The 25,270-nt window shown below is 49.3% G+C and overlaps 1 protein-coding gene across 1 annotated transcript in view; it reads left to right on the plus strand.

The window, feature by feature from the left end:
• Positions 1–24,278, plus strand: part of ttc34 (tetratricopeptide repeat domain 34) — a 153,224-nt gene extending 128,946 nt beyond the window's left edge. Inside the window, exon 7 of the mRNA XM_070860476.1 lies at positions 22,322–24,278. Within this exon, the coding sequence (XP_070716577.1) occupies positions 22,322–22,843 (522 nt within the window). The 3' untranslated portion in view covers positions 22,844–24,278. The remainder of the gene's footprint in view (positions 1–22,321) is intronic.
• Positions 24,279–25,270: the final 992 nt, after the last annotated feature.

Raw genomic sequence — 25,270 nt, forward strand, 5'->3', positions numbered from 1 at the left:
GGGAGTCATAGCACGCAGGGAGGCCCTCTTCCCTTCCAATGGGCAGAAGAGACCTACTCAGGAGATCAACACAGCCTGGTTGCAGATTGCACAGGAGGGCACAAGCAGGGATGTGATCAGGAGGACCGAGTTGCAGTATCGCAAACATTTCAATGATCTCAGTAGATCACAAAACGTTAGTACAAAGCCACACTCAACCTCATCCTGCTGTGCCTCTCATCAAATCCCCATCACACTGCCTTCCCTACCCTACTCCTGCACATCCTTACTCACACCAACTTACCTTGCACCTCCACCCCTTATCTCTTTCTATCTATGTTATCACATCCCCATCTCACTAGCCTCCCTTCACACTCCCCCTCATCCTATTGCAATCATACTAACTAAATCACAAGGGTAGGCACTAGGGTGTTTTATGCAATGTTTATGTAAAGTTTCTGTTAATGTGGTGTCAAACATTGAAACCTTTATTTCCAACACTTTGCATTCTTGGACAGATGTGTGTGTGCACTTTTGGAAGTGGCTTAGTGAGTTGCAGTGAATGGTGAGACATAACGGTACCCCTCGCAAGGCTGATGAATGTGAAGGGAATGGCTTGGGCATTGTAGAGTTGCTTTATGGTGTTGGTGTGGGGTGTTGCCAACCTGGTGCATCATGTGGCAACCGGGATGCACAGTGTTAAGTAAATCTGGTCATGTTAAGGCCATCCCTGGCCTCCTGGGGAGCAATGTGGTCGGTTGCTGATGCCCTGTGTCCTGTGCAGCATCAATTGATTGTGGAGAAGGTTGGTGTTGGGATTGCTGGTGATGCTGGTGTTGGGGCTGAGTTTCAAGGGCACCCATGTTGATGGCATAGATGGCAGGTGAAGTAGTGATAACAGAAGCAATCTGTCAATGGTGAGCGAGGTACTGAGATCAGACTGCATGGAGACTTGTGTAAAGACTTGCAGTATCCTGAATCTAGTGGAAATGCAGTTTAAAGAAGTTAGTAGTTAAGTGAGCATATCTCAATTAGCTGGGAGCTTTGACTTGACATTTAAAGCTGTCAATGGCCACTGACCTCCCGGCTCAGCTTCACAGACGAGGTCTAAGAGCAGCGGGAAACCGGTGGGCAACCTGTCAAATCCAAAACGCTAGTGAAAAAACATTGATAAGTGGTTGTAAACAAGCCACTAATGATTTTAATTGCCTCCCTCGCCGTTGCCTGTCAGGTCTGCTCAGCGCTAGCATACCTGACATCGAGAAAGTCTGGAGTGTCTCCCAAACATTCTGGTAAATAATCACGACAATGAATATTTGGAATAGAGTACACAAGTCAGGAATGTGATGGAATACTCTCCACTTGCCTGGATGAGTGCAGCTCCAACAACACTCAAGAAGCTTGACCCCATCCAGGGCAAAGCAGCCTGCCTAATTGACACACTCCCTCCACAACCGGCACACTGTGGCTGCAGTATGTACCATCTACAAGATGCGCTGCAGCAACTCGCCAAGGCTTCTTCGGTAGCACCTCCCAAACCCGTGACCTCTACCATCAAGAAGGACAGCATGGGAACACCATCACCTGTAGGTTCCCCTCCATGCTGCACACCATCCTGACTTGGGAATATATTGCCGTTCCTGCATCGTGGCTAGGTCAAAATCCTGGAACTTCCTCCCTAACAGAACTGTGGGAGCACCTTCACCACCTTGAAGGCAATTATAGATGGGTAATAAATGCTGGCCTTGCCAGCAACGCCCACATCCCAGGTACGAATTTAAAAAAAATAGAAGCAATCGAGATTTCTTTACACAATCTCTGCCAAGCTAACAATATTTGTTTTTAGATCTCCAGGTTCTTCCCACTACTGTCACGCCCACCCCCATCTCCCACCCCAAACTGGCATGTCTCATCATCCATTTCCAGGACTAAATAAGTCAAATTTTGATGAGCACAAGCACTGTATGGGTACATTTTCAATGGCCAATGCCCCAACAGCAGGATAATACAGTCCCATTTACATGTCTTTTTCAGGGCAGCTGGAGTAGGGAACTTGATTGCACATCTGGCAAATCGACGCTTTCAGCTTTACCTCATCCCACCCCTACTTCTGGAATCACATTACAATTTTATAGCAAACACATGAATGATTTGGATGGTAGCAGAAACAGTTAATTAAATTACGCATTAAACAACATATTGAAGAACAGGCCCATGGCAGTTTTAGTGTGCTTGTCAGTATTGCATCATTCTCATTTCACAGTCACATTCCAGGCAATAAATACGCTTCAGAAAATTGTAAGAACAAATGTGTTAACCTTATTTGGTGCGATGTACAAGTCTCTTCATAAAGGAGCACTGGCTCTATTTCATTTCCATTAATATCTTTAATCTCTCACTTACTGTTGAGACACATACCAGAAAGATTATTGGGTTGCATACTTGTTCATGCACTTGCGTGTGTACTTCATTCAAATTTACTTCCCTCCTCTCCCTTGAAGATGCCACCTCTTGCTGAGGTTAGGTCTCATGCGCACCAGACAATGATGTCTAAATTACTATTCTTTATGTAAGCCAAGACAGTGAGTTTCAGCAGGCTATTCAAATGTGCAGTGAACGCCAGCTGAGCCCCATCCTGTTCTCGCCTCTAATGCTCAAGTGCAATTTCCAGCAGGGGTCTCTGTCTACTGACCAGGAGTCGCAGGCCTGGCTAACTTTTTTACCTACAGTTGCATTTTGCCAATTGAGATGGAGAGTGGGAAGTTAAAAGGGTTTTTGCACTAGGAAGCTGTATCTTTGCCTCAGCACCCATAGGGTTGACGAACCACCTATCTTTCGCAGCAAGTTGTTACGATCTGGATTGCACTGCCTGATGGGGTAGTAGAAGCCTATTCAACAGTAACATTCAAAAGAGAATTGGATAAATACTTGAAGAGGAAAAAATTATAGAGCTATGGGGAAAGAGCAGGGGAGTGGGACTAATTGGATAGCTCAAGTCAGGAATGTTATCCATCCAATGATATTTTTAAAGCCTAATTTTGTTATTGTAACCCCACATTACACTCTTATTGTTGCCATTTCATTTTTATTCATGTTACTCCTGTTTTTATTTTTTTTAATGCAGAGGCGCCAATCGTTTACATATTGTTGACAGACACAAAAGATAGATTGTTGCCCAGAGCAAAAAAAACAAGCGGCACTGGAAGAGTTATGAAGGCTTCTCCCTGTTTGGAGAAATGTAATCTTTATTCTCTTGAATTCTTAAACAGGATAGAATCCTTTGGCAGGAAGATGCAAAACTATTAGATTAATTGCTCCCTAAGCAGTAATTACTGCTGCTCTGTGCAATTCGTGATGTGGTAATGGACTGTGGACAATTGTGACTTTTGTAAATATTGGAATAGAGCACCAGCTGGGTGCTGTGTGATTTGAAACGTTTATAAATGAGCTGAATACATATAAAATAGGTGGAATTGGTGCTGGACTCCTATATGTTGCATAAGAAGCCATTTTCCATCTGTGAGCCTAGACAGAGAGTTGGCAGGTGATTCAGTTTTTGGTTTTGTCCGATATCCACTCAATTTCACACCCATTCCCTGTTCCCCTCCCCTACTATCCTCCTTCCCTGAGGCAACTTTTTAGGGTAAGCCTCAAAGAACTTACGGTTGTTACAGTAATCTTCTCCAAAAATTTTGTGCTCCATTGATCATTATCGGCTTCCATTCAGATGACCTGGCTTGAGGGATAGAGCAACAGCTAGCCATTCTGATAACCTATCGGGGAACACCGGGTTTTCACTCAGAGACCGAAACATAATTCTAACTCCAATATCACTTCAGCTTAATTCTGGCCTGAGCTTAACCATGGAATGAGACTTTATGGTGGCAGACTCCACCACCAGGATCATCCATGGAAATAGGTTTTCTGCCAACTGACTATAGTGTTAACTGTGTCCATGGAAACGTCCATGTCCTGATCATCCCACTGTAGCAAGGAAAGAGAAGAGTGCAGCAGTAGAGTTCCAATGGAAAGGCAGCTGCAATAAAGAATAGTTTTGTGGAGGAAGGGTTTCAACAAAAAGCCAATTCAGTGGTGGATGTTTCCTTTGGGAAATGGAAAAAGATTGTGCTTTACATGTTCTAAAAGCTGTAACTTTGCAAAAAAAAAATTCTTCTACCAAAATTCCCTGGATTCTGGTGGGATCCCAGTGGATTGGAAAACGGCAAATGCAACACCCCTATTTAAGAAAGGAGGGAGACAGAAAGCAGGAAACTATAGACCAGTTATCCTAACATCTGTCATTGGGAAAATGCTGGAGTCCATTATTAAGGAAGTAGTAGCGGGACATTTAGAAAATCATAATACACTCAAGCAGAGTCAGCATGGTTTTATGAAAGGGAAATCATGTTTGACAAATTGGCTGGAGTTCTTTGAGGAGGTAACGAGCAGGATGGATAAAGGGGAACCAGTAGAGGTCTTGTATCGGCGGCAGTCGGGAGCAGCGTCGAGGAGGTGCGTGGAGAGGCCTATAAAAGGCGTAGCAGGGAGTCCGGGGCTAGCGTCGGCGGCAGTCGGGAGCAGCGTCGAGGAGGTGCGTGGAGAGGCCTATAAAAGGCACAGCAGGGAGTCCGGGGCTAGCGTCGGCGGCAGTCGGGAGCAGCGTCGAGGAGGTCCGTTGGAGAGGCCTATAAAAGGCACAGCAGGGAGTCCGGGGCCCAGCGTCGGCGGCAGTCGGGAGCAGTGTCGAGGAGGTGCGTGGAGAGGCCTATAAAAGGCACAGCAGGGAGTCCGGGGCCCAGCGTCGGCGGCAGTCGGGAGCAGCGTCGAGGAGGTGCGTGGAGAGGCCTATAAAAGGCACAGCAGGGAGTCCGGGGCCCAGCGTCGGCGGCAGTCGGGAGCAGCGTCGAGGAGGTGCGTGGAGAGGCCTATAAAAGGCACAGCAGGGAGTCCGGGGCCCAGCATCGGCGGCAGTCGGGAGCAGCGTCGAGGAGGTGCGTGGAGAGGCCTATAAAAGGCATAGCAGGGAGTCCGGGGCCCAGCGTCGGCGGCAGTCGGGAGCAGCGTCGAGGAGATGCGTGGAGAGGCCTATAAAAGGCGTACTTGTGCAGCTACAGGGAGAAGGCAAAAAAGAAGTAGAAAGAAATCAAAAGGTGACGTCACAGCCAAGAGGGTAAGTGATTGGCTGGTGATTGGTGAGTAGTTTTTCTTTTTTCTCTTCTATATCAGTGAGTAACTTTTAACATTGTTGTTGCCAATTTAAGTGTAAGGGTTAAGTCATGGCAGGAGAGCTTGGTCGGGTGTTATGCTCCTCCTGTACCATGTGGGAACTCGGGGACGACACCAGTGTCCCTGACGACTACATCTGTGGGAAGTGTATCCACCTCAAGCTCCTGACGGTCCGCGTTGCGGAGTTGGAGCTGAGGGTGGATTCACTCTGGAGCATCCACGATGCTGAGAATGACGTGAGTATCACGTGTAGCGAGTTGGTCGTACTGCAGGGAAAGGGTCCACAGCCAGATAGGGAATGGAAGACCAACAGGAAGAGCAGTTCAAGGAAGGTAGTGCAGGAGTCCCCTGTGGTCATCCCCCTGCAAAACAGATACAGTGCTTTGGGTACTGTTGAGGGGGATGACTCATCAGGGGAGGGCAGCAGCAGCCAAGTTCATGGCACCATGGCTGGCTCTGCTGCACAGGAGGGCAGGAAAAAGAGTGGGAGAGCAATAGTGATTGGGGATTCAATGGTGAGGGGAATAGATAGGCGTTTCTGCGGCCGCAACCGAGACTCCAGGATGGTATGTTGCCTCCCTGGTGCAAGGGTCAAGGATGTCTCGGAGCGGGTGCAGGACATTCTAAAAAGGGAGGGAGAACAGCCAGTTGTCGTGGTGCACATTGGTACCAACGACATAGGTAAAAAAAAGGGATGAGGTCCTACGAAACGAATTTAAGGAGCTAGGAGCTAAATTAAAAAGTAGGACCTCAAAAGTAGTAATCTCGGGATTGCTACCAGTGCCACGTGATAGTCAGAGTAGGAATCGCAGGATAGCGCAGATGAATACGTGGCTTGAGCAGTGGTGCAACAGGGAGGGATTCAAATTCCTGGGGCATTGGAACCGGTTCTGGGGGAGATGGGACCAGTACAAACCGGACGGTCTGCACCTGGGCAGGACCAGAACCAATGTCCTAGGGGGAGTGTTTGCTAGTGCTGTTGGGGAGGATTTAAACTGATATGGCAGGGGGATGGGAACCAATGCAGGGAGACAGAGGGAAACAAAAAGGAGGCAAAAGCAAAAGACAGAAAGGAGATGAGGAAAAGTGGAGGGCAGAGAAACCCAAGGCAAAGAACAAAAAGGGCCACTGTACAGCAAAATTCTAAAAGGACAAAGGGTGTTAAAAGAACAAGCCTGAAGGCTTTGTGTCTTAATGCAAGGAGTATCCGCAATAAAGTGGATGAATTAACTGTGCAAATAGATGTTAACAAATATGATGTGATTGGGATTACGGAGACATGGCTCCAGGATGATCAGGGCTGGGAACTCAACATCCAGGGGTATTCAACATTCAGGAAAGATAGAATAAAAGGAAAAGGAGGTGGGGTAGCATTGCTGGTTAAGGAGCAAATTAAGGCAATAGTTCGGAAGGATATTAGCTTGGATGATGTGGAATCTATATGGGTAGAGCTGCAGAATACCAAAGGACAAAAAACGTTAGTGGGAGTTGTGTACAGACCTCCAAACAGTAGTAGTGATGTTGGGGAGGGCATCAAACATGAAATTAGGGGTGCGTGCAATAAAGGTGCAGCAGTTATAATGGGTGACTTTAATATGCACATAGATTGGGTTAACCAAACTGGAAGCAATACGGTAGAGGAGGATTTCCTGGAGTGCATAAGGGATGGTTTTTTAGACCAATATGTCGAGGAACCAACTAGGGGGGAGGCCATCTTAGACTGGGTGTTGTGTAATGAGAGAGGATTAATTGGCAATCTCGTTGTGCGAGGCCCCTTGGTGAAGAGTGACCATAATATGGTGGAATTCTGCATTAGGATGGAGAATGAAATAGTTAATTCAGAGACCATGGTCCAGAACTTAAAGAAGGGTAACTTTGAAGGTATGAGGCGTGAATTGGCTAGGATAGATTGGCGAATGATACTGAAGGGGTTGACTGTGGATGGGCAATGGCAGACATTTAGAGACCGCATGGATGAACTACAACAATTGTACATTCCTGTCTGTCGTAAAAATAAAAAAGGGAAGGTGGCTCAACCGTGGCTATCAAGGGAAATCAGGGATAGCATTAAAGCCAAGGAAGTGGCATACAAATTGGCCAGAAATAGCAGAGAACCCGGGGACTGGGAGAAATTTAGAACTCAGCAGAGGAGGACAAAGGGTTTGATTAGGGCAGGGAAAATGGAGTACGAGAAGAAACTTGCAGGGAACATTAAGACGGATTGCAAAAGTTTCTATAGATATGTAAAGAGAAAAAGGTTAGTAAAGACAAACGTAGGTCCCCTGCAGTCAGAATCAGGGGAAGTCATAACGGGGAACAAAGAAATGGCGGACCAATTGAACAAGTACTTTGGTTCGGTATTCACTGAGGAGGACACAAACAACCTTCCGGATATAAAAGGGGTCGGAGGGTCTAGTAAGGAGGAGGAACTGAGGGAAATCTTTATTAGTCGGGAAATTGTGTTGGGGAAATTGATGGGATTGAAGGCCGATAAATCCCCAGGGCCTGATGGACTGCATCCCAGAGTACTTAAGGAGGTGGCCTTGGAAATAGTGGATGCATTGACAGTCATTTTCCAACATTCCATTGACTCTGGATCAGTTCCTATGAAGTGGAGGGTAGCCAATGTAACCCCACTTTTTAAAAAAGGAGGGAGAGAGAAAACAGGGAATTACAGACCGGTCAGCCTGACATCGGTAGTGGGTAAAATGATGGAATCAATTATTAAGGATGTCATAGCAGTGCATTTGGAAAGAGGTAATATGATAGGTCCAAGTCAGCATGGATTTGTGAAAGGGAAATCATGCTTGACAAATCTTCTGGAATTTTTTGAGGATGTTTCCAGTAGAGTGGACAAGGGAGAACCAGTTGATGTGGTATATTTGGACTTTCAGAAGGCTTTCGACAAGGTCCCACACAAGAGATTAATGTGCAAAGTTAAAGCACATGGGATTGGGGGTAGTGTGCTGACATGGATTGAGAACTGGTTGTCCGACAGGAAGCAAAGAGTAGGAGTAAATGGGGACTTTTCAGAATGGCAGGCAGTGACTAGTGGGGTACCGCAAGGTTCTGTGCTGGGGCCCCAGCTGTTTACACTGTACATTAATGATTTAGACGAGGGGATTAAATGTAGTATCTCCAAATTTGCGGATGACACTAAGTTGGGTGGCAGTGTGAGCTGCAAGGAGGATTCTATGAGGCTGCAGAGCGACTTGGATAGGTTAGGTGAGTGGGCAAATGCATGGCAGATGAAGTATAATGTGGATAAATGTGAGGTTATCCACTTTGGTGGTAAAAACAGAGAGACAGACTATTATCTGAATGGTGACAGATTAGGAAAAGGGGAGGTGCAAAGAGACCTGGGTGTCATGGTACATCAGTCATTGAAGGTTGGCATGCAGGTACAGCAGGCGGTTAAGAAAGCAAATGGCATGTTGGCCTTCATAGCGAGGGGATTTGAGTACAAGGGCAGGGAGGTGTTGCTACAATTGTACAGGGCCTTGGTGAGGCCACACCTGGAGTATTGTGTACAGTTTTGGTCTCCTAACCTGAGGAAGGACATTCTTGCTATTGAGGGAGTGCAGCGAAGGTTCACCAGACTGATTCCCGGGATGGCGGGACTGACCTATCAAGAAAGACTGGATCAACTGGGCTTGTATTCACTGGAGTTCAGAAGAATGAGAGGGGATCTCATAGAAACGTTTAAAATTCTGACGGGGTTAGACAGGTTAGATGCAGGAAGAATGTTCCCAATGTTGGGGAAGTCCAGAACCAGGGGACACAGTCTAAGGATAAGGGGGAAGCCATTTAGGACCGAGATGAGGAGGAATTTCTTCACCCAGAGAGTGGTGAACCTGTGGAATTCTCCACCACAGAAAGTTGTTGAAGCCAATTCACTAAATATATTCAAAAAGGAGTTAGATGAAGTCCTTACTACTAGGGGAATCAAGGGGTATGGTGTGAAAGCAGGAATGGGGTACTGAAGTTGCATGTTCAGCCATGAACTCATTGAATGGAGGTGCAAGCTAGAAGGGCCGAATGGCCTACTCCTGCACCTATTTTCTATGTTTCTATGTTTCTAATTCCAGAAGGCATTCGATAAGGTGCCACATAAAAGGTTACTGCACAAGATAAGAGCTCACAGGGTTGGGGGTAATATATTAGCATGGATAGAGGATTGGCTAACTAACAGAAAACAGAGAGTCAGGATAAATGGGTCATTTTCATGTTGACAAACTGTAACTACTGGGGTGCCACAGGGATCAGTGCTGGGGCATCAACTTTACAATCTAAATTAATGACAAATTTGCTGATGATACATAAGAACATAAGAATGAGGAACAGGAGTAGGCCATCGAGCCCCTTGAGCCTGCTCCGCCATTCAACAAGATCATGGCTGATCTGGCTGTGGACTCAGCTCCACTTACCCGCCCGCTCCCCGTAACCCTTAATTCCCTATTGGTTAAACATCTATCTATCTGTGATTTTAATACATTCAATGAGCTAGCCTCAACTGCTTCCTTGGGCAGAGAATTCCAAAGATTCACAACCCTCTGGGAGAAGAAATTCCTTCTCAACTCGATTTTAAATTGTCTCCCCCGTATTTTGAGGCTGTGCCCCCTAGTTCTAGTCTCCCCGACCAGTGGAAACAACCTCTCTGCCTCTATCTTGTCTATCCCTTTCATTATTTTAAATGTTTCTATAAGATCACCCCTCATCCTTCTGAACTCCAACGAGTAAAGATCCAGTCTACTCAATCTATCATCATAAGGTAACCCCCTCATCTCCGGAATCAGCCTGGTGAATCGTCTCTGTACCCCCTCCAAAGCTAGTATATCCTTCCTTAAGTAAGGTGACCAAAACTGCACGCAGTACTCCAGGTGTGGCCTCACCAATACCCTATACAGTTGCAGCAGGACCTCCCTGCTTTTGTACTCCATCCCTCTTGCAATGAAGGCCAACACTCCATTCGCCATCCTGATTACCTGCTGCACCTGCAAACTAACTTTTTGGGTTTCATGCACAAGGACCCAGGAGGCTGGTCTGTCGGTCGCCTTCCTATCCCTCGACCAAGAGAAGGCGTTCGACAGGGTGGATCACGACTATCTGCTCGGAACTCTGCGCGCTTTCGGGTTCGGGACGCATTTCGTCGCCCGGATCCGACTTTTGTACGCCGCCGCGGAGTGTCTGATTAAGGTTAACGGGTCCTTGACGGCGCCCCTTCGCTTTAGGAGAGGGGTGCGCCAGGGATGCCCCATGTCCGGCCAGTTATACGCCGTTTGCGTGGAGCCTTTCCTGCGCCTCTTGCGGACGAGGTTGACGGGACTGGCTCTGCAAGGGCCGGGCGTGGAGGTCGTCCTCTCGGCTTACGCCGATGACGTGCTCCTCGCGGTAGAGGATCCCGCTGACCTGCGGAGGATGCGTGAGTGCCAGGAGATTTACTCGGCCGCGTCCTCCGCCAGGATCAACTGGGAGAAATGTTCCGGACTCCTGGTGGGTCAGTGGCGGGTGGACTCCCTGCCGGAGGAGCTCAGGCCTTTTGCCTGGAGCACGACCCATCTCCTCTATCTGGGAGTCTACCTTAGCCCCGACGAGGGAGCCTGGCCGGCGAACTGGCAGGAGCTGGAGGCCAAGGTCGCCGCTCGCCTGGGGCGCTGGACAGGACTGCTCCGAGTGCTGTCCTACAGGGGTCGAGCGCTAGTCATAAACCAGCTGGTGGCCGCAATGCTGTGGTACCGGCTGGTCACTTTGACCCCTCCCCCTGCGTTTGTCGCCAAGATACAGAAGAAGCTGGTGGACTTCTTCTGGAACAACAGGAAGCACTGGGTCTCTGCCGCGGTCTTGAGTCTCCCGCTTGAGGAGGGCGGTCAGTCGTTGGTGTGCGTCAGCGCCCAGCTCGCGACTTTCCGTCTTCAGACCCTGCAGAGATACCTTTACGTCGAGCCCCCTCCTAGGTGGTGTGCTCTGGCGAGGTATTTCTTCCGCCAGCAGCTCGACCTCAATTATGACACGCAGCTCCTGTTTGTGAACTTGGGGGGTGCCAGGACCGCCCTCCGGGAGCTGCCTGTCTTTTACAGGGAACTCATCAGGGTCTGGAACAAAGTCTCCACCAAGCGCAGCTCTCCGCCGGCTGGAGTGGCGGCCGTCCTGCAGGAGCCGCTGCTCGGGAATCCGTACCTCCACGGCCGAGGCTTCATGTGGCGGTCGGAAGAGAGGGCTGTGGCTGGTGAGGTGACCAGGGTCAGGGACCTGCTCGATGGCGGAGGAGCGGGCTGGATGGCGCCAGACACGCTGGCGCGGCGCCTAAACTCTGCCAACGTCCGCCACGCGGCCGATGCCATCGAGTCGCTAAAAACAGCTCTGGGCCCTGACTCCGTTAGGTGCATCGAGGAGGCTCAAGCACGTGGGGAGATCCCGTCCGAACTGACCCCCGTCCGGACGGAATTCCTCATCGGCGCCAAACCCCGGAACCTCCCTCGGGGGCCGGCGCCTCACAACTTGAGCCGCCTCGGGGAAATCCCCTCCGTGCCTTTCAGTTCCGCGCGGAGGGGTTTCCTGTACGGGCTGCTCCTGCACACCCTCAACTTTGCCATCCTCGCCGGCCGTCCGGACACGCCATGGCGTACCATCTTGCCGTCCGGAGGAGGCGGGGGTCCCCGATGGAGGGCACTCTACGCAGGGGTCCTCCCACTATTCATCGGGGACTTGGCCTGGAGGGTGGTGCACGGAGCAGTGCCGTGCAACAAATTTTTAAGCCGGTTCACGGACTCCCAGGCCGCCTGCAATTTCTGCGGTCTGGAGGAGTCCGTGTTCCATGTTTTTATTGAATGCACGAGGTTGCAGCCCCTGTTCCACTATTTGAAGGGGCTGCTCCTGAAATTCTGGCTGCACTTCAGTCCCACTCTCCTGATCTTTGGGCACCCTGTGCGGAGGGGAGCGGGTAGGTCCGAAGGCCTCCTCGTAGGACTGCTCCTGGGCACGGCCAAGGGTGCCATCAGCCGGTCCAGGCAGCGGGCGGTCGAGGGGGTCGTTCAACCTGACTGCCTGCCTCTCTTCCGCTCTTACATCCGGTCCAGGGTGTCCTTGGAGATGGAGCACGCGGTGTCCACCGGTACGCTCGCGGCCTTCCGCGAGAGGTGGGCACCGGAGGGACTGGAGTGCATCATCACGCCCGGCAACCAAATTTTAATTTGATTTTACGTTTTAAAGTTTAATTTGTTTTAATTGCCGGTGCTTTTAGTGTCCCCTTCCCTTTTATAGGGGGCACCGGAGAAATTGTGATTTTAGTGCCCAAAAAAAAAAAAAAAAACACAAAAAAAAAAACCAAAAAAAGGAAAAAAGGGCCTTGTAAATGTCTGGTGTGTCACCCAGGTCGGGTGGCACAGTTTAATGTTTATGTTTTGCAGGTAGACTCTAAAAGAGCTTCATGCACAAGGACCCAGGAGGCTGGTCTGTCGGTCGCCTTCCTATCCCTCGACCAAGAGAAGGCGTTCGACAGGGTGGATCACGACTATCTGCTCGGAACTCTGCGCGCTTTCGGGTTCGGGACGCATTTCGTCGCCCGGATCCGACTTTTGTACGCCGCCGCGGAGTGTCTGATTAAGGTTAACGGGTCCTTGACGGCGCCCCTTCGCTTTAGGAGAGGGGTGCGCCAGGGATGCCCCATGTCCGGCCAGTTATACGCCGTTTGCGTGGAGCCTTTCCTGCGCCTCTTGCGGACGAGGTTGACGGGACTGGCTCTGCAAGGGCCGGGCGTGGAGGTCGTCCTCTCGGCTTACGCCGATGACGTGCTCCTCGCGATAGAGGATCCCGCTGACCTGCGGAGGATGCGTGAGTGCCAGGAGATTTACTCGGCCGCGTCCTCCGCCAGGATCAACTGGGAGAAATGTTCCGGACTCCTGGTGGGTCAGTGGCGGGTGGACTCCCTGCCGGAGGAGCTCAGGCCTTTTGCCTGGAGCACGACCCATCTCCTCTATCTGGGAGTCTACCTTAGCCCCGACGAGGGAGCCTGGCCGGCGAACTGGCAGGAGCTGGAGGCCAAGGTCGCCGCTCGCCTAGGGCGCTGGACAGGACTGCTCCGAGTGCTGTCCTACAGGGGTCGAGCGCTAGTCATAAACCAGCTGGTGGCCGCAATGCTGTGGTACCGGCTGGTCACTTTGACCCCTCCCCCTGCGTTTGTCGCCAAGATACAGAAGAAGCTGGTGGACTTCTTCTGGAACAACAGGAAGCACTGGGTCTCTGCCGCGGTCTTGAGTCTCCCGCTTGAGGAGGGCGGTCAGTCGTTGGTGTGCGTCAGCGCCCAGCTCGCGACTTTCCGTCTTCAGACCCTGCAGAGATACCTTTACGTCGAGCCCCCTCCTAGGTGGTGTGCTCTGGCGAGGTATTTCTTCCGCCAGCAGCTCGACCTCAATTATGACACGCAGCTCCTGTTTGTGAACTTGGGGGGTGCCAGGACCGCCCTCCGGGAGCTGCCTGTCTTTTACAGGGAACTCATCAGGGTCTGGAACAAAGTCTCCACCAAGCGCAGCTCTCCGCCGGCTGGAGTGGCGGCCGTCCTGCAGGAACCGCTGCTCGGGAATCCATACCTCCACGGCCGAGGCTTTATGTGGCGGTCGGAAGAGAGGGCTGTGGCTGGTGAGGTGACCAGGGTCAGGGACCTGCTCGATGGCGGAGGAGCGGGCTGGATGGCGCCAGACACGCTGGCGCGGCGCCTAAATTCTGCCAACGTCCGCCACGCGGCCGATGCCATCGAGTCGCTAAAAACAGCTCTGGGCCCTGACTCCGTTAGGTGCATCGAGGAGGCTCAAGCACGTGGGGAGATCCCGTCCGAACTGACCCCCGTCCGGACGGAATTCCTCATCGGCGCCAAACCCCGGAACCTCCCTCGGGGGCCGGCGCCTCACAACTTGAGCCGCCTCGGGGAAATCCCCTCCGTGCCTTTCAGTTCCGCGCGGAGGGGTTTCCTGTACGGGCTGCTCCTGCACACCCTCAACTTTGCCATCCTCGCCGGCCGTCCGGACACGCCATGGCGTACCATCTTGCCGTCCGGAGGAGGCGGGGGTCCCCGATGGAGGGCACTCTACGCAGGGGTCCTCCCACTATTCATCGGGGACTTGGCCTGGAGGGTGGTGCACGGAGCAGTGCCGTGCAACAAATTTTTAAGCCGGTTCACGGACTCCCAGGCCGCCTGCAATTTCTGCGGTCTGGAGGAGTCCGTGTTCCATGTTTTTATTGAATGCACAAGGTTGCAGCCCCTGTTCCACTATTTGAAGGGGCTGCTCCTGAAATTCTGGCTGCACTTCAGTCCCACTCTCCTGATCTTTGGGCACCCTGTGCGGAGGGGAGCGGGTAGGTCCGAAGGCCTCCTCGTAGGACTGCTCCTGGGCACGGCCAAGGGTGCCATCAGCCGGTCCAGGCAGCGGGCGGTCGAGGGGGTCGTTCAACCTGACTGCCTGCCTCTCTTCCGCTCTTACATCCGGTCCAGGGTGTCCTTGGAGATGGAGCACGCGGTGTCCACCGGTACGCTCGCGGCCTTCCGCGAGAGGTGGGCACCGGAGGGACTGGAGTGCATCATCACGCCCGGCAACCAAATTTTAATTTGATTTTACGTTTTAAAGTTTAATTTGTTTTAATTGCCGGTGCTTTGTGTGTCCCCCTCCCCTTTTATAGGGGGCACTGGAAAAATTTGATTTTAGCGCCCCAAAAAAACCACAAAAAAAAAGGGGGGCCTTGAAAATGTCTGCTGTGTCACCCAGGTCGGGTGGCATGGTTTTAATGTTTATGTTTTTGCAGGTAAACTCAAAAGAGTTTCATGCACAAGGACCCAGGAGGCTGGTCTGTCGGTCGCCTTCCTATCCCTCGACCAAGAGAAGGCGTTCGACAGGGTGGATCACGACTATCTGCTCGGAACTCTGCGCGCTTTCAGGTTCGGGACGCATTTCGTCGCCCGGATCCGACTTTTGTACGCCGCCGCGGAGTGTCTGATTAAGGTTAACGGGTCCTTGACAGCGCCCCTTCGCTTTAGGAGAGGGGTGCGCCAGGGATGCCCCATGTCCGGCCAGTTATACGCTGTTTGCGTGGAGCCTTTCCTGCGCCTCTTGCGGACGAGGTTGACGGAACTGGCTCTGCAAGGGCCGGGCGTGGAGGTCGTCCTCTCGGCTTACGCCGATGACGTGCTCCTCGCGGTAGAGGATCCCGCTGACCTGCGGAGGATGCGTGAGTGCCAGGAGATTTACTCGGCCGCGTCCTCCGCCAGGATCAACTGGGAGAAATGTTCCGGACTCCTGGTGGGTCAGTGGCGGGTGGACTCCCTGCCGGAGGAGCTCAGGCCTTTTGCCTGGAGCACGACCCATCTCCTCTATCTGGGAGTCTACCTTAGCCCCGACGAGGGAGCCTGGCCGGCGAACTGGCAGGAGCTGGAGGCCAAGGTCGCCGCTCGCCTAGGGCGCTGGACAGGACTGCTCCGAGTGCTGTCCTACAGGGGTCGAGCGCTAGTCATAAACCAGCTGGTGGCCGCAATGTTGTGGTACCGGCTGGTCACTTTGACCCCTCCCCCTGCGTTTGTCGCCAAGATACAGAAGAAGCTGGTGGACTTCTTCTGGAACAACAGGAAGCACTGGGTCTCTGCTGCGGTCTTGAGTCTCCCGCTTGAGGAGGGCGGTCAGTCGTTGGTGTGCGTCAGCGCCCAGCTCGCGACTTTCCGTCTTCAGACCCTGCAGAGATACCTTTACGTCGAGCCCCCTCCTAGGTGGTGTGCTCTGGCGAGGTATTTCTTCCGCCAGCAGCGCGACCTCAACTATGACACGCAGCTCCTGTTTGTGAACTTGGGGGGTGCCAGGACCGCCCTCCGGGAGCTGCCTGTCTTTTACAGGGAACTCATCAGGGTCTGGAACAAAGTCTCCACCAAGCGCAGCTCTCCGCCGGCTGGAGTGGCGGCCGTCCTGCAGGAGCCGCTGCTTGGGAATCCGTACCTCCACGACCGAGGTTTTATGTGGCGGTCGGAAGAGAGGGCTGTGGCTGGTGAGGTGACCAAGGTCAGGGACCTGCTCGATGGCGGAGGAGCGGGCTGGATGGCGCCAGACACGCTGGCGCGGCGCCTAAATTCTGCCAACGTCCGCCACGCGGCCGATGCCATCGAGTCGCTAAAAACAGCTCTGGGCCCTGACTCCGTTAGGTGCATCGAGGAGGCTCAAGCACGTGGGGAGATCCCGTCCGAACTGACCCCCGTCCGGACGGAATTCCTCATCGGCGCCAAACCCCGGAACCTCCCTCGGGGGCCGGCGCCTCACAACTTGAGCCGCCTCGGGGAAATCCCCTCCGTGCCTTTCAGTTCCGCGCGGAGGGGTTTCCTGTACGGGCTGCTCCTGCACACTCTCAACTTTGCCATCCTCGCCGGCCGTCCGGACACGCCATGGCGTACCATCTTGCCGTCCGGAGGAGGCGGGGGTCCCCGATGGAGGGCACTCTACGCAGGGGTCCTCCCACTATTCATCGGGGACTTGGCCTGGAGGGTGGTGCACAGAGCAGTGCCGTGCAACAAATTTTTACGCCGGTTCACGGACTCTCAGGCCGCCTGCAATTTCTGCGGTCTGGAAGAGTCCGTGTTCCATGTTTTTATGGAATGTACAAGGTTGCAGTCCCTGTTTTATTATCTGAAGGGGCTGCTCCTGAAATTCTGGCTGCACTTCAGTCCCACTCTCCTGATCTTTGGGCACCCTGTGCGGAGGGGAGCGGGTAGGACTGCTCCTGGGCACGGCCAAGGGTGCCATCAGCCGGTCCAGGCAGCGGGCGGTCGAGGGGGTCGTTCAACCTGACTGCCTGCCTCTCTTCCGCTCTTACATCCGGTCCAGGGTGTCCTTGGAGATGGAGCACGCGGTGTCCACCGGTGCGCTCGCGGCCTTCCGCGAGAGGTGGGCACCGGAGGGACTGGAGTGCATCATCACGCCCGGCAACCAAATTTTAATTTGATTTTACGTTTTAAAGTTTAATTTGTTTTAAATGCCGGTGCTTTTCGTGTCTCCTTCCCTTTTATAGGGGGCACTGGAAAATTGTGATTTTAGTGCCCAAAAAAAAAAGAAAGAAAAACTCAAAAAAAAACAAAAAAAAAGGAAAAAAAGGGCCTTGTAAATGTCTGGTGCGTCACCCAGGTCGGGTGGCACGATTTAATGTTTTATGTTTTTGCAGGTAGACTCTAAAAGAGTTTCATGCACAAGGACCCCCAGGTCCCTCTGCACCGCAGCATGTTGTAATTTCTCCCCATTCAAATAATATTCCCTTTTACGGTTTTTTTTCCAAGGTGGATGACCTCACACTTTCCGACATTGTATTCCATCTGTCAAACCTTAGCCCATTCGCTTAACCTATCCAATTGTCTTTGCAGCCTCTCTGTGTCCTCTACACAACCCGCTTTCCCACTAATCTTTGTGTCATCTGCAAATTGTGTTACACTACACTCTGTCCCCTCTTCCAGGTCATCTATGTATATTGTAAACAGTTGTGGTCCCAGCACCGATCTCTGCGGCACACCACTAACCACTGATTTCCAACCTGAAAAGGACCCATTTATCCCGACTCTGCTTTCTGTTCGCCAGCCAATTCTCTATCCATGCTAATACATTTTCTCTGACTCCGCTTACCTTTATCTTCTGTAGTAACCTTTTGTGTGGCACCTTATCGAATGCCTTTTGGAAATCTAAATACACCACATCCATCGGTACACCTCTATCCACCATGCTCGTTATATCCTCAAAGAATTCCAGTAAATTAGTTAAACGTGATTTCCCCTTCATGAATCCATGTTGCGTCTGCTTGATTGCACTATTCCTATCTAGATGTCCCGCTATTTCTTCCTTAATGATAGCTTCAAGCATTTTCCCCACTACAGATGTTAAACTAACTGGCTTATAGTTACCTGCCTTTTGTCTGCCCCCTTTTTTAAACAGAGATGTTACATTAGCTGCTTTCCAATCCGCTGGTACCTCCCCAGAGTCCAGAGAATTTTGGTAGATTATAACGAATGCATCTGTTATAAATTCCGCCATCTCTTTTAATACCCTGGGATGCATTTCATCAGGACCAGGGGACTTGTCCAGCTTGAGTCCCATTAGCCTGTCCAGCACTACCCCCCTAGTGATAGTGATTGTCTCAAGGTCCTCCCTTCCCACATTCCCGTGACCAGCAATTTTTGGCATGGTTTTTGTGTCTTCCACTGTGAAGACGGAAGCAAAATAATTGTTTAAGGTCTCAGCCATTTCCACATTTCCCATTATTAAATCCCCCTTCTCATCTTCTAAGGGACCAACATTTACTTTAGCCACTCTTTTCCGTTTTATATATCGGTAAAAGCTTTTACTATCTGTTTTTATGTTTTGCGCAAGTTTACTTTCGTAATCTATCTTTCCTTTCTTTATTGCTTTCTTAGTCATTCTTTGCTGTCGTTTAAAATTTTCCCAATCTTCTAATTTCCCACTAACCTTGGCCACCTTATACGCATGGGTTTTTAATTTGATACTCTCCTTTATTTCCTTGGTTATCCATGACTGGTTATCCCTTCTCTTACCGCCCTTCTTTTTCACTGGAATATATTTTTGTTGAGCACTATGAAAGAGCATCTTAAAAGTGCTCCACTGTATCTCAATTGTGCCACCGTTTAGTCTGTGTTTCCAGTCTACTTTAGCCAACTCTGCCCTCATCCCACTGTAGTCCCCTTTGTTTAAGCATAGTACGCTCGTTTGAGACATTACTTCCTCACCCTCAATCTGTATTACAAATTCAACCATACTGTGATCACTCATTCCTAGAGGATCTTTTACTAGGAGATCGTTTATTATTCCTGTCTCATTACACAGAACCAGATCTAAGATAGCTTGCTCCCTTGTAGGTTCTGTAACATACTGTTCTAAGAAACAACCCCGTATGCAAACCCCGTGCGATTTGATTTGACCAATCGATATGTAGGTTAAAATCCCCCATGATTACTGCTGTTCCTTTTTCACATGCCTCCATTATTCCCTTGATTATTGCCCGCCCCACCGTGAAGTTATTATTTGGGGGCCTATAAACTACGCCCACCAGTGACTTTTTCCCCTTACTATCTCTAATCTCCACCCACAATGATTCAACATTTTGTTCATTAGAGCCAATATTGTCTCTCACAACTGCCCTGATATCATCCTTTATTAACAGAGCTACCCCACCTCCTTTCCCTTCTTGTCTATCTTTCCGAATTGTCAGATACCCCTGTATGTTTAATTCCCAGTCTTGGCCACCCTCCAACCACGTTTCTGTAAGGCCACCAAATCATACCCATTTGTAATGATTTGTGCCGTCAACTCATTTACTTTATTTTGAATGCTGCGTGCGTTTAGGTAGAGTGTTTTAATACTAGTTTTTAAACCATGATTTTTAGTTTTGACCCCTTCTGCAACCCCTTTATATTCATACATATTGTCCCTTCCTATCACCTTGTGGTTTTCACTTACCCCAGTGCTACTCTGCTCTGTTGCCTCCTGCCTTTTGCATTCTTTCTTGGGGTCCTGTTCATCTGAGCTCTCAACCACTCTAACTAGCTCAGAGCCCTCTCCTGGGTTCCGAATTCTCCTGGGTTCCGAATACTCCTTGCATTGAGGCACCGAGCTTTCATGCTTGCCTTTTTATTACACTGTGACCCTTTAGAATTTTGCTGTACAGTGGCCCTTTTTGTTTTTTGCCTTGGGTTTCTCTGCCCTCCACTTTTACTCATCTCCTTTCTGTCTTTTGCTTATGTCTCCATTTTGTTTCCCTCTGTCTCCCTGCATTGATTCCCATCCCCCTGCCATATTAGTTTAACTCCTCCCCAACAGCATTCGCAAATACTCCCCCTGGGACATTGGTTCCGGTCCTGCCCGGGTGCAGACTGTCCGGTTTGTACTGGTCCCACCTCCCCCAGAACCGGTTCCAATGCCCCAGGAATTTGAATCCCTCCCTGCTGCACCACTGCTCAAGCCACGTATTCATCTGAGCTATCCTGCGATTCCTACTCTGACTAGCACGTGGCACTGGTAGCAATTCCGAGATTACTTCTTTTGAGGTCCTACGGTTTAATTTAGCTCCTAGCTCCTTAAATTCGTCTCGTAGGACCTCATCCCTTTTTTTACCTATATCATTCGTACCAATGTGCACCACGACAACTGACTGTTCATCCTCCCTTTTCAGAATGTCCTGCACCTGCTCCGAGACATCCTTGACCCTTGCACCAGGGAGGCAACATACCATCCTGGAGTCTCGGTTGCAGCCGCAGAAACGCCTATTTATTCCCCTTACAACTGAATCCCCTATCACTATCGCTCTCCCACTCTTTTTCCTGTCCTCCTGTGCAGCAGAGCCAGCCACGGTGCCATGAACTTGGCTGCTGCTGCCCTCCCCTGATGAGCTATCCCCCTCAACAGTACTCAAAGCGGTGTATTTGTTTTGCAGGGGGATGACCGCAGGGGACCCCTGCACTACCTTCCTTGCACTGCTCTTCCTGCTGGTCTTCCATTCCCTAACTGGCTGGTTACAAAGATAGGTGAGAAAGCAAGTTGTGAAGAGGACGCAAAGAATCTAAAGGGATATAGATAGGCTGAGTGGGCAAAAGTTTGGCAGATGGAGTTTAATTTGGGAAAATGTGAGGTTATCCACTTAGGTCGGAAAAATAAAAAAGCAAATTATTAGTTAAATGGGGAGAGATTACAAAATGCTGCGGTACAGAGAAATCTAGGGATCCTTGTACATGAAACACAAAAGGTTAGCATGCAGGTACAGCAAGTAATTAGGTAAGGCAAATGGAATGTTGGCCTTTATTGCAAGGGAAATGGAATATAAAAGTCGGAAAGTCCTGCTACAGCTTTGGTGAGACTACACCTGGAGTACTACGTACAGTTTTGGTCCCCTTAAGGAGGGATGTACTTGCATTGGAAGCAATTCAGAGAAGGTTCACGAGGTTGATTCCTGAGATGAAGGAGTTGTCTTATGAAGAAAGGTTGAGCAGGTTGGGCCTAAACTCATTGAAATTTAGAAAAATTGAGAGGTGATCTTATTGCAACGTATAAGATTCTGAGGGGGCTTGACAGGGTGTTTGCAGAGAGGATGTTTCCCCTCGTGGGTGAATCTCGAATTAGGGAGCATAGTTTCAGAATAAGGGGTCACCCATTTAAAATAGAAATGAGGAAGAATTTCTTCTCTCAGGGTCGTAAATCTTTGGGATTCTCTACCCCCAGAGAGCTGTGGTGCTGGGTCATTGAATATATTTAGGGTGGAGATGGACAGATTTTTGAACGATAGGGGAGTCCAGGGTTATGGGGTATAGGCAGGGAAATGGAGTTGAGGCCAAGATCAGATCAGCCATGATCTTATTGAATGGTGGAGCAAGCTTGAGGAGCCGAATAGCCTACTCTTGCTCCTATTTCTTATGTTTTATCTTTTAACATAAGCAATGTTAGCAATGAGAATTGGAACACCTTGCTGTTTCAGGCACCCAGAATGGCATCCAGCACTCTCAGGTCAGGTATAAGACAATGGCTGTACAGTAATGTTCCTCCTTGATTTTGTGCACAACATTCCCCTTTCAAACACTACCAAAAAAAACACATCAACTGGCTATTTATTGCATGAATGTTTGCCTGCATAATGAGTTACTGTACTCCAAAGTAATTCATTACATGTGAAATGCTTTAAGATATTTTAGACAGAAGGTACTTTAGAAATGTTAGCCTGTCGCTCCTTCATTCATTATTTCTCTTTTTCCTTTTCTGTACTAATTGCCTTAATACCAACCTCGAAGAGTACCCTCAACTGTACCAGTGTGACATTTTCATTTACCGCGCAGGCAACCTTGTGGGCTCTGAGTGAGATTGGCAATAAAGAAGCGCACAGTGTCCATTTTTCGGGCACGAAATGAGTGCCTAAGCCTCCAATATGGCGGGCAGAATTTATATCCCAAAATTTTCATCCATCAGTTTGAGCTGATTCAACACAGATCCTCTAGGTGAAGGGACAGTGAGCCACCCTTTTTTTCCCTCCAACCTGCCAATAATTTATCTTTTAATAAATAAAACCCATGAGAAACTAATGGTGCCTCGTTTGCTATTTTCTTTTATAGGTAGCCTCACAGAAAGCCGGTACTTTGGCTAAAGAGAATCAGCAGAAGAAAGCTCTGGGGTACTACACACTGGCTGTTCTTGCAAGTAAAAACAAAGCTAAGTATATCCGCTCACGTGCGATGTGTCTGACCAGACTGAAGCAATACGAGAGGGCACTAAAGGATCTGCGTGAGGTCATCAACAGGAGCACCTCCAGTAACTCTCCAGAACTGGTAGAAGATTACTGCTCCACAGGGCACATTCAACTCCTTATCCTGAAGGATGAAGAGGCTTGTAAGGACTATATAAAAGCCCTGCAGTTGGACCAGTCTGTGGCACTAACCAACATTTCCAGTAAACCAGGGCGGCTCAGCTTGTCTCAACACTTCCAGCGAATTGCTCTCCGTTACTTTGAACAGCAACTTTATGAAGAAGCGTGGAATTTAGCAGAATACGGACTAATAATTGATGAAAGCAATACTGAATTAAAGAAACTGAGAGCTAAGATCAAACGAGAGGCATCGGGGTGTGTTGTTCATTAGTATTGTGGTAACAATGATTGATGGTACAAAATGAACGCTTAAGAAATGACGTGGACAATGTGCCTTGCATACATTGAGGGTCCGAGGCAATGTTCCCCCTAAGGTGTGCAGCTACGCACCAATCGAAAGGTCCATGCAGACCGCTCACCAGTTGTTGCCGCTGGAAGATACCGCGCATGCACATCTGTGCAGCAAATTTACAAGGACTGCGCACTTAGACCGCAAATTAGGGGGGGCATTGGTCAGAGGTCAAAAACAGAACTACATTGTCTGGCACAGTTGGCTGAGTGGCCTAGGACTGACAGTAGTAGATAGACAGTACTGGGAATATGGACTGAGGAAAAGGAGAAATATTTAAAGGGGCAGTGCCTTTGTGCAAAATGCCTGACAAACCTTTCCTTCTTCTGGCAAACATGACGACCCAGATGTTCTTCAGAGCTGCTACCACACTGCTGCTGTATCTGAACCGTGTTTCTGCCGCACTTCTGGCGAAGTTATGGCGGTGAAGTTCTGAAAAATTTTCCGATAGTGTTTCAACAGTCTGACAAATAATGAGTACAGTACAGTTTCAACATATTTTGAATCTTTGTTAACAGACAAATGTGTTTGTATTGAAGTCAAAACTACTGTATGGCCTTGGTACTCCTAAGTGGCCCAAGGGCTATTTGAGGCTGTCTCTGCCCCTCGGCAGACCTGCTGCCCTTTGTGCCTCTGGGCTGCCATTCATGACCTATTGATTTGTCAGATATTGACCAAAGTGAGATTCAGTGCTGTTCTCCTTTGTTATGCAACAAAAGTAGGCAAGGGAATGCTATAAGCAGATGAGGCTACACTAGCCTTTATAGAGTACATGGAAGGGCCTTTTTTTAATTATTGGTCTTGTCATTTTAATTTTTCTTCCTCTGTTGAAATGCCAGGGCTCCACTGGTAGGATTGAAATCAGGGGACTTGGTGTGTAGTGAATATGCAACCTTCTAAGAATGGCTCCTGAGCAAGTCCATGGTTGGGATTGCGTCCATGACTATAATTTGATGAGTAACATTAGTGTGTGCAGATGGACCCCTTCATGAAAATTGTTTCCTTCCTATGTGATTACTGTATATTTTAGCCCTTTGCATATGGGACATTTCATGGGAATCCAACTGCGACACTATAACTTGCCAATTTTTTTTTTTGGATGGGGAAGAGATTGTGGATATTGCTACAGGTATATAAATGCAAGTTCCCCTTTTTCTTAAATTATATATGCAGTTTGTGCTTTTTTATTTTGTATTAAATTATAATTTTACAGGATTTGCAGTTGGATTCTGAAATCCAACAAAAGCAATAATAAATATTATTTGACAAAATTAATTTAACTGCTGACAATCAAGTTACTAGAAGTTACAAGTGGTTTAAGTGAAAAATTGAGGTGTCAAGATGGCTGTTGATTAATCTTGTGTTGGATGTTAAAAAAATAAGCTATTTATCATCACCAGAAGCTTCAAGTTATTTTCCATTTGTTTCCTTTTAGTTTCCCTCTTTTCAATTCACGGACCTCTGGTGGGGTTTAATTCCACAGGTAGCAGCAGCACTCATGAACTCCACCATATGGTCATTCTTCATTTGTGTGCCCAGACATTTCGCATTGGCAGGATGTTCAATTGAGGGGAATATTGCAGCCAGGCTTGATCCCAGCCTTGCTGGAATGTTCACCTGCACACGCTTTCCAGCAGGCCTCATGGACAGCAATCAGTTACCCTCAGTTGGCTCTTTGAAATTTTCACCAATCTTGGCAACAAGGTGAAAGTTCAAAAGATTTATTCATGATTGATTTCCTATCTTGAAAGTACAAATAAATATGGTGGAATCCATGTTGGAAAAATTGTACTGTAAATGATCGGCAAAAGAGATGGTTTTATTAGTCCCAATAGTTTCTCGTTGTAGATTGGCATCCGGTACAGCCATCTCAGCTGAGTCTGGCAGCAAGTTTCGGGAGCGTGGCTTTTGTCCTCCTCCCATCACTCCCCATTTACATTTCCACCTGACCTGTTCTTCTTCAGGCAGAAGTGCAGCGACTACACCAGCGGCAGCTCTCAAAACCTACGGAAAAGTAGTTTTCCACTGTCCCAGAGCAAGGCAAGTTGGGCTCGTTACGTTCCTAAGTGTAGCTGGCAGGGGGAGAATGTGGAGATGCTGTTGTTTGCATTTAGACATCAGATTTGTTTTGCCATCCTGCTGTCAGCCTAGAATTAAATGTTTTCAGCTCAGTATATCACTTTTTTTAACTTCAAGCCTTGTCTTGGCCCCTGCTCTATATGCCTGTCCAACTGTGAGCTCCTCTACACCCCACCCTCTCCATGTTCCTCAGCTTTCTTGGCTCCATCTTTGAATTCTCTCCCTAAATATCTTTGCCTTGATACATCCCTTGCAAGATTTTAAAAACCT

Source organism: Pristiophorus japonicus, chromosome 18 (assembly GCF_044704955.1).
Source record: "Pristiophorus japonicus isolate sPriJap1 chromosome 18, sPriJap1.hap1, whole genome shotgun sequence".
Classification (NCBI taxonomy): Eukaryota; Metazoa; Chordata; class Chondrichthyes; family Pristiophoridae; genus Pristiophorus; species Pristiophorus japonicus.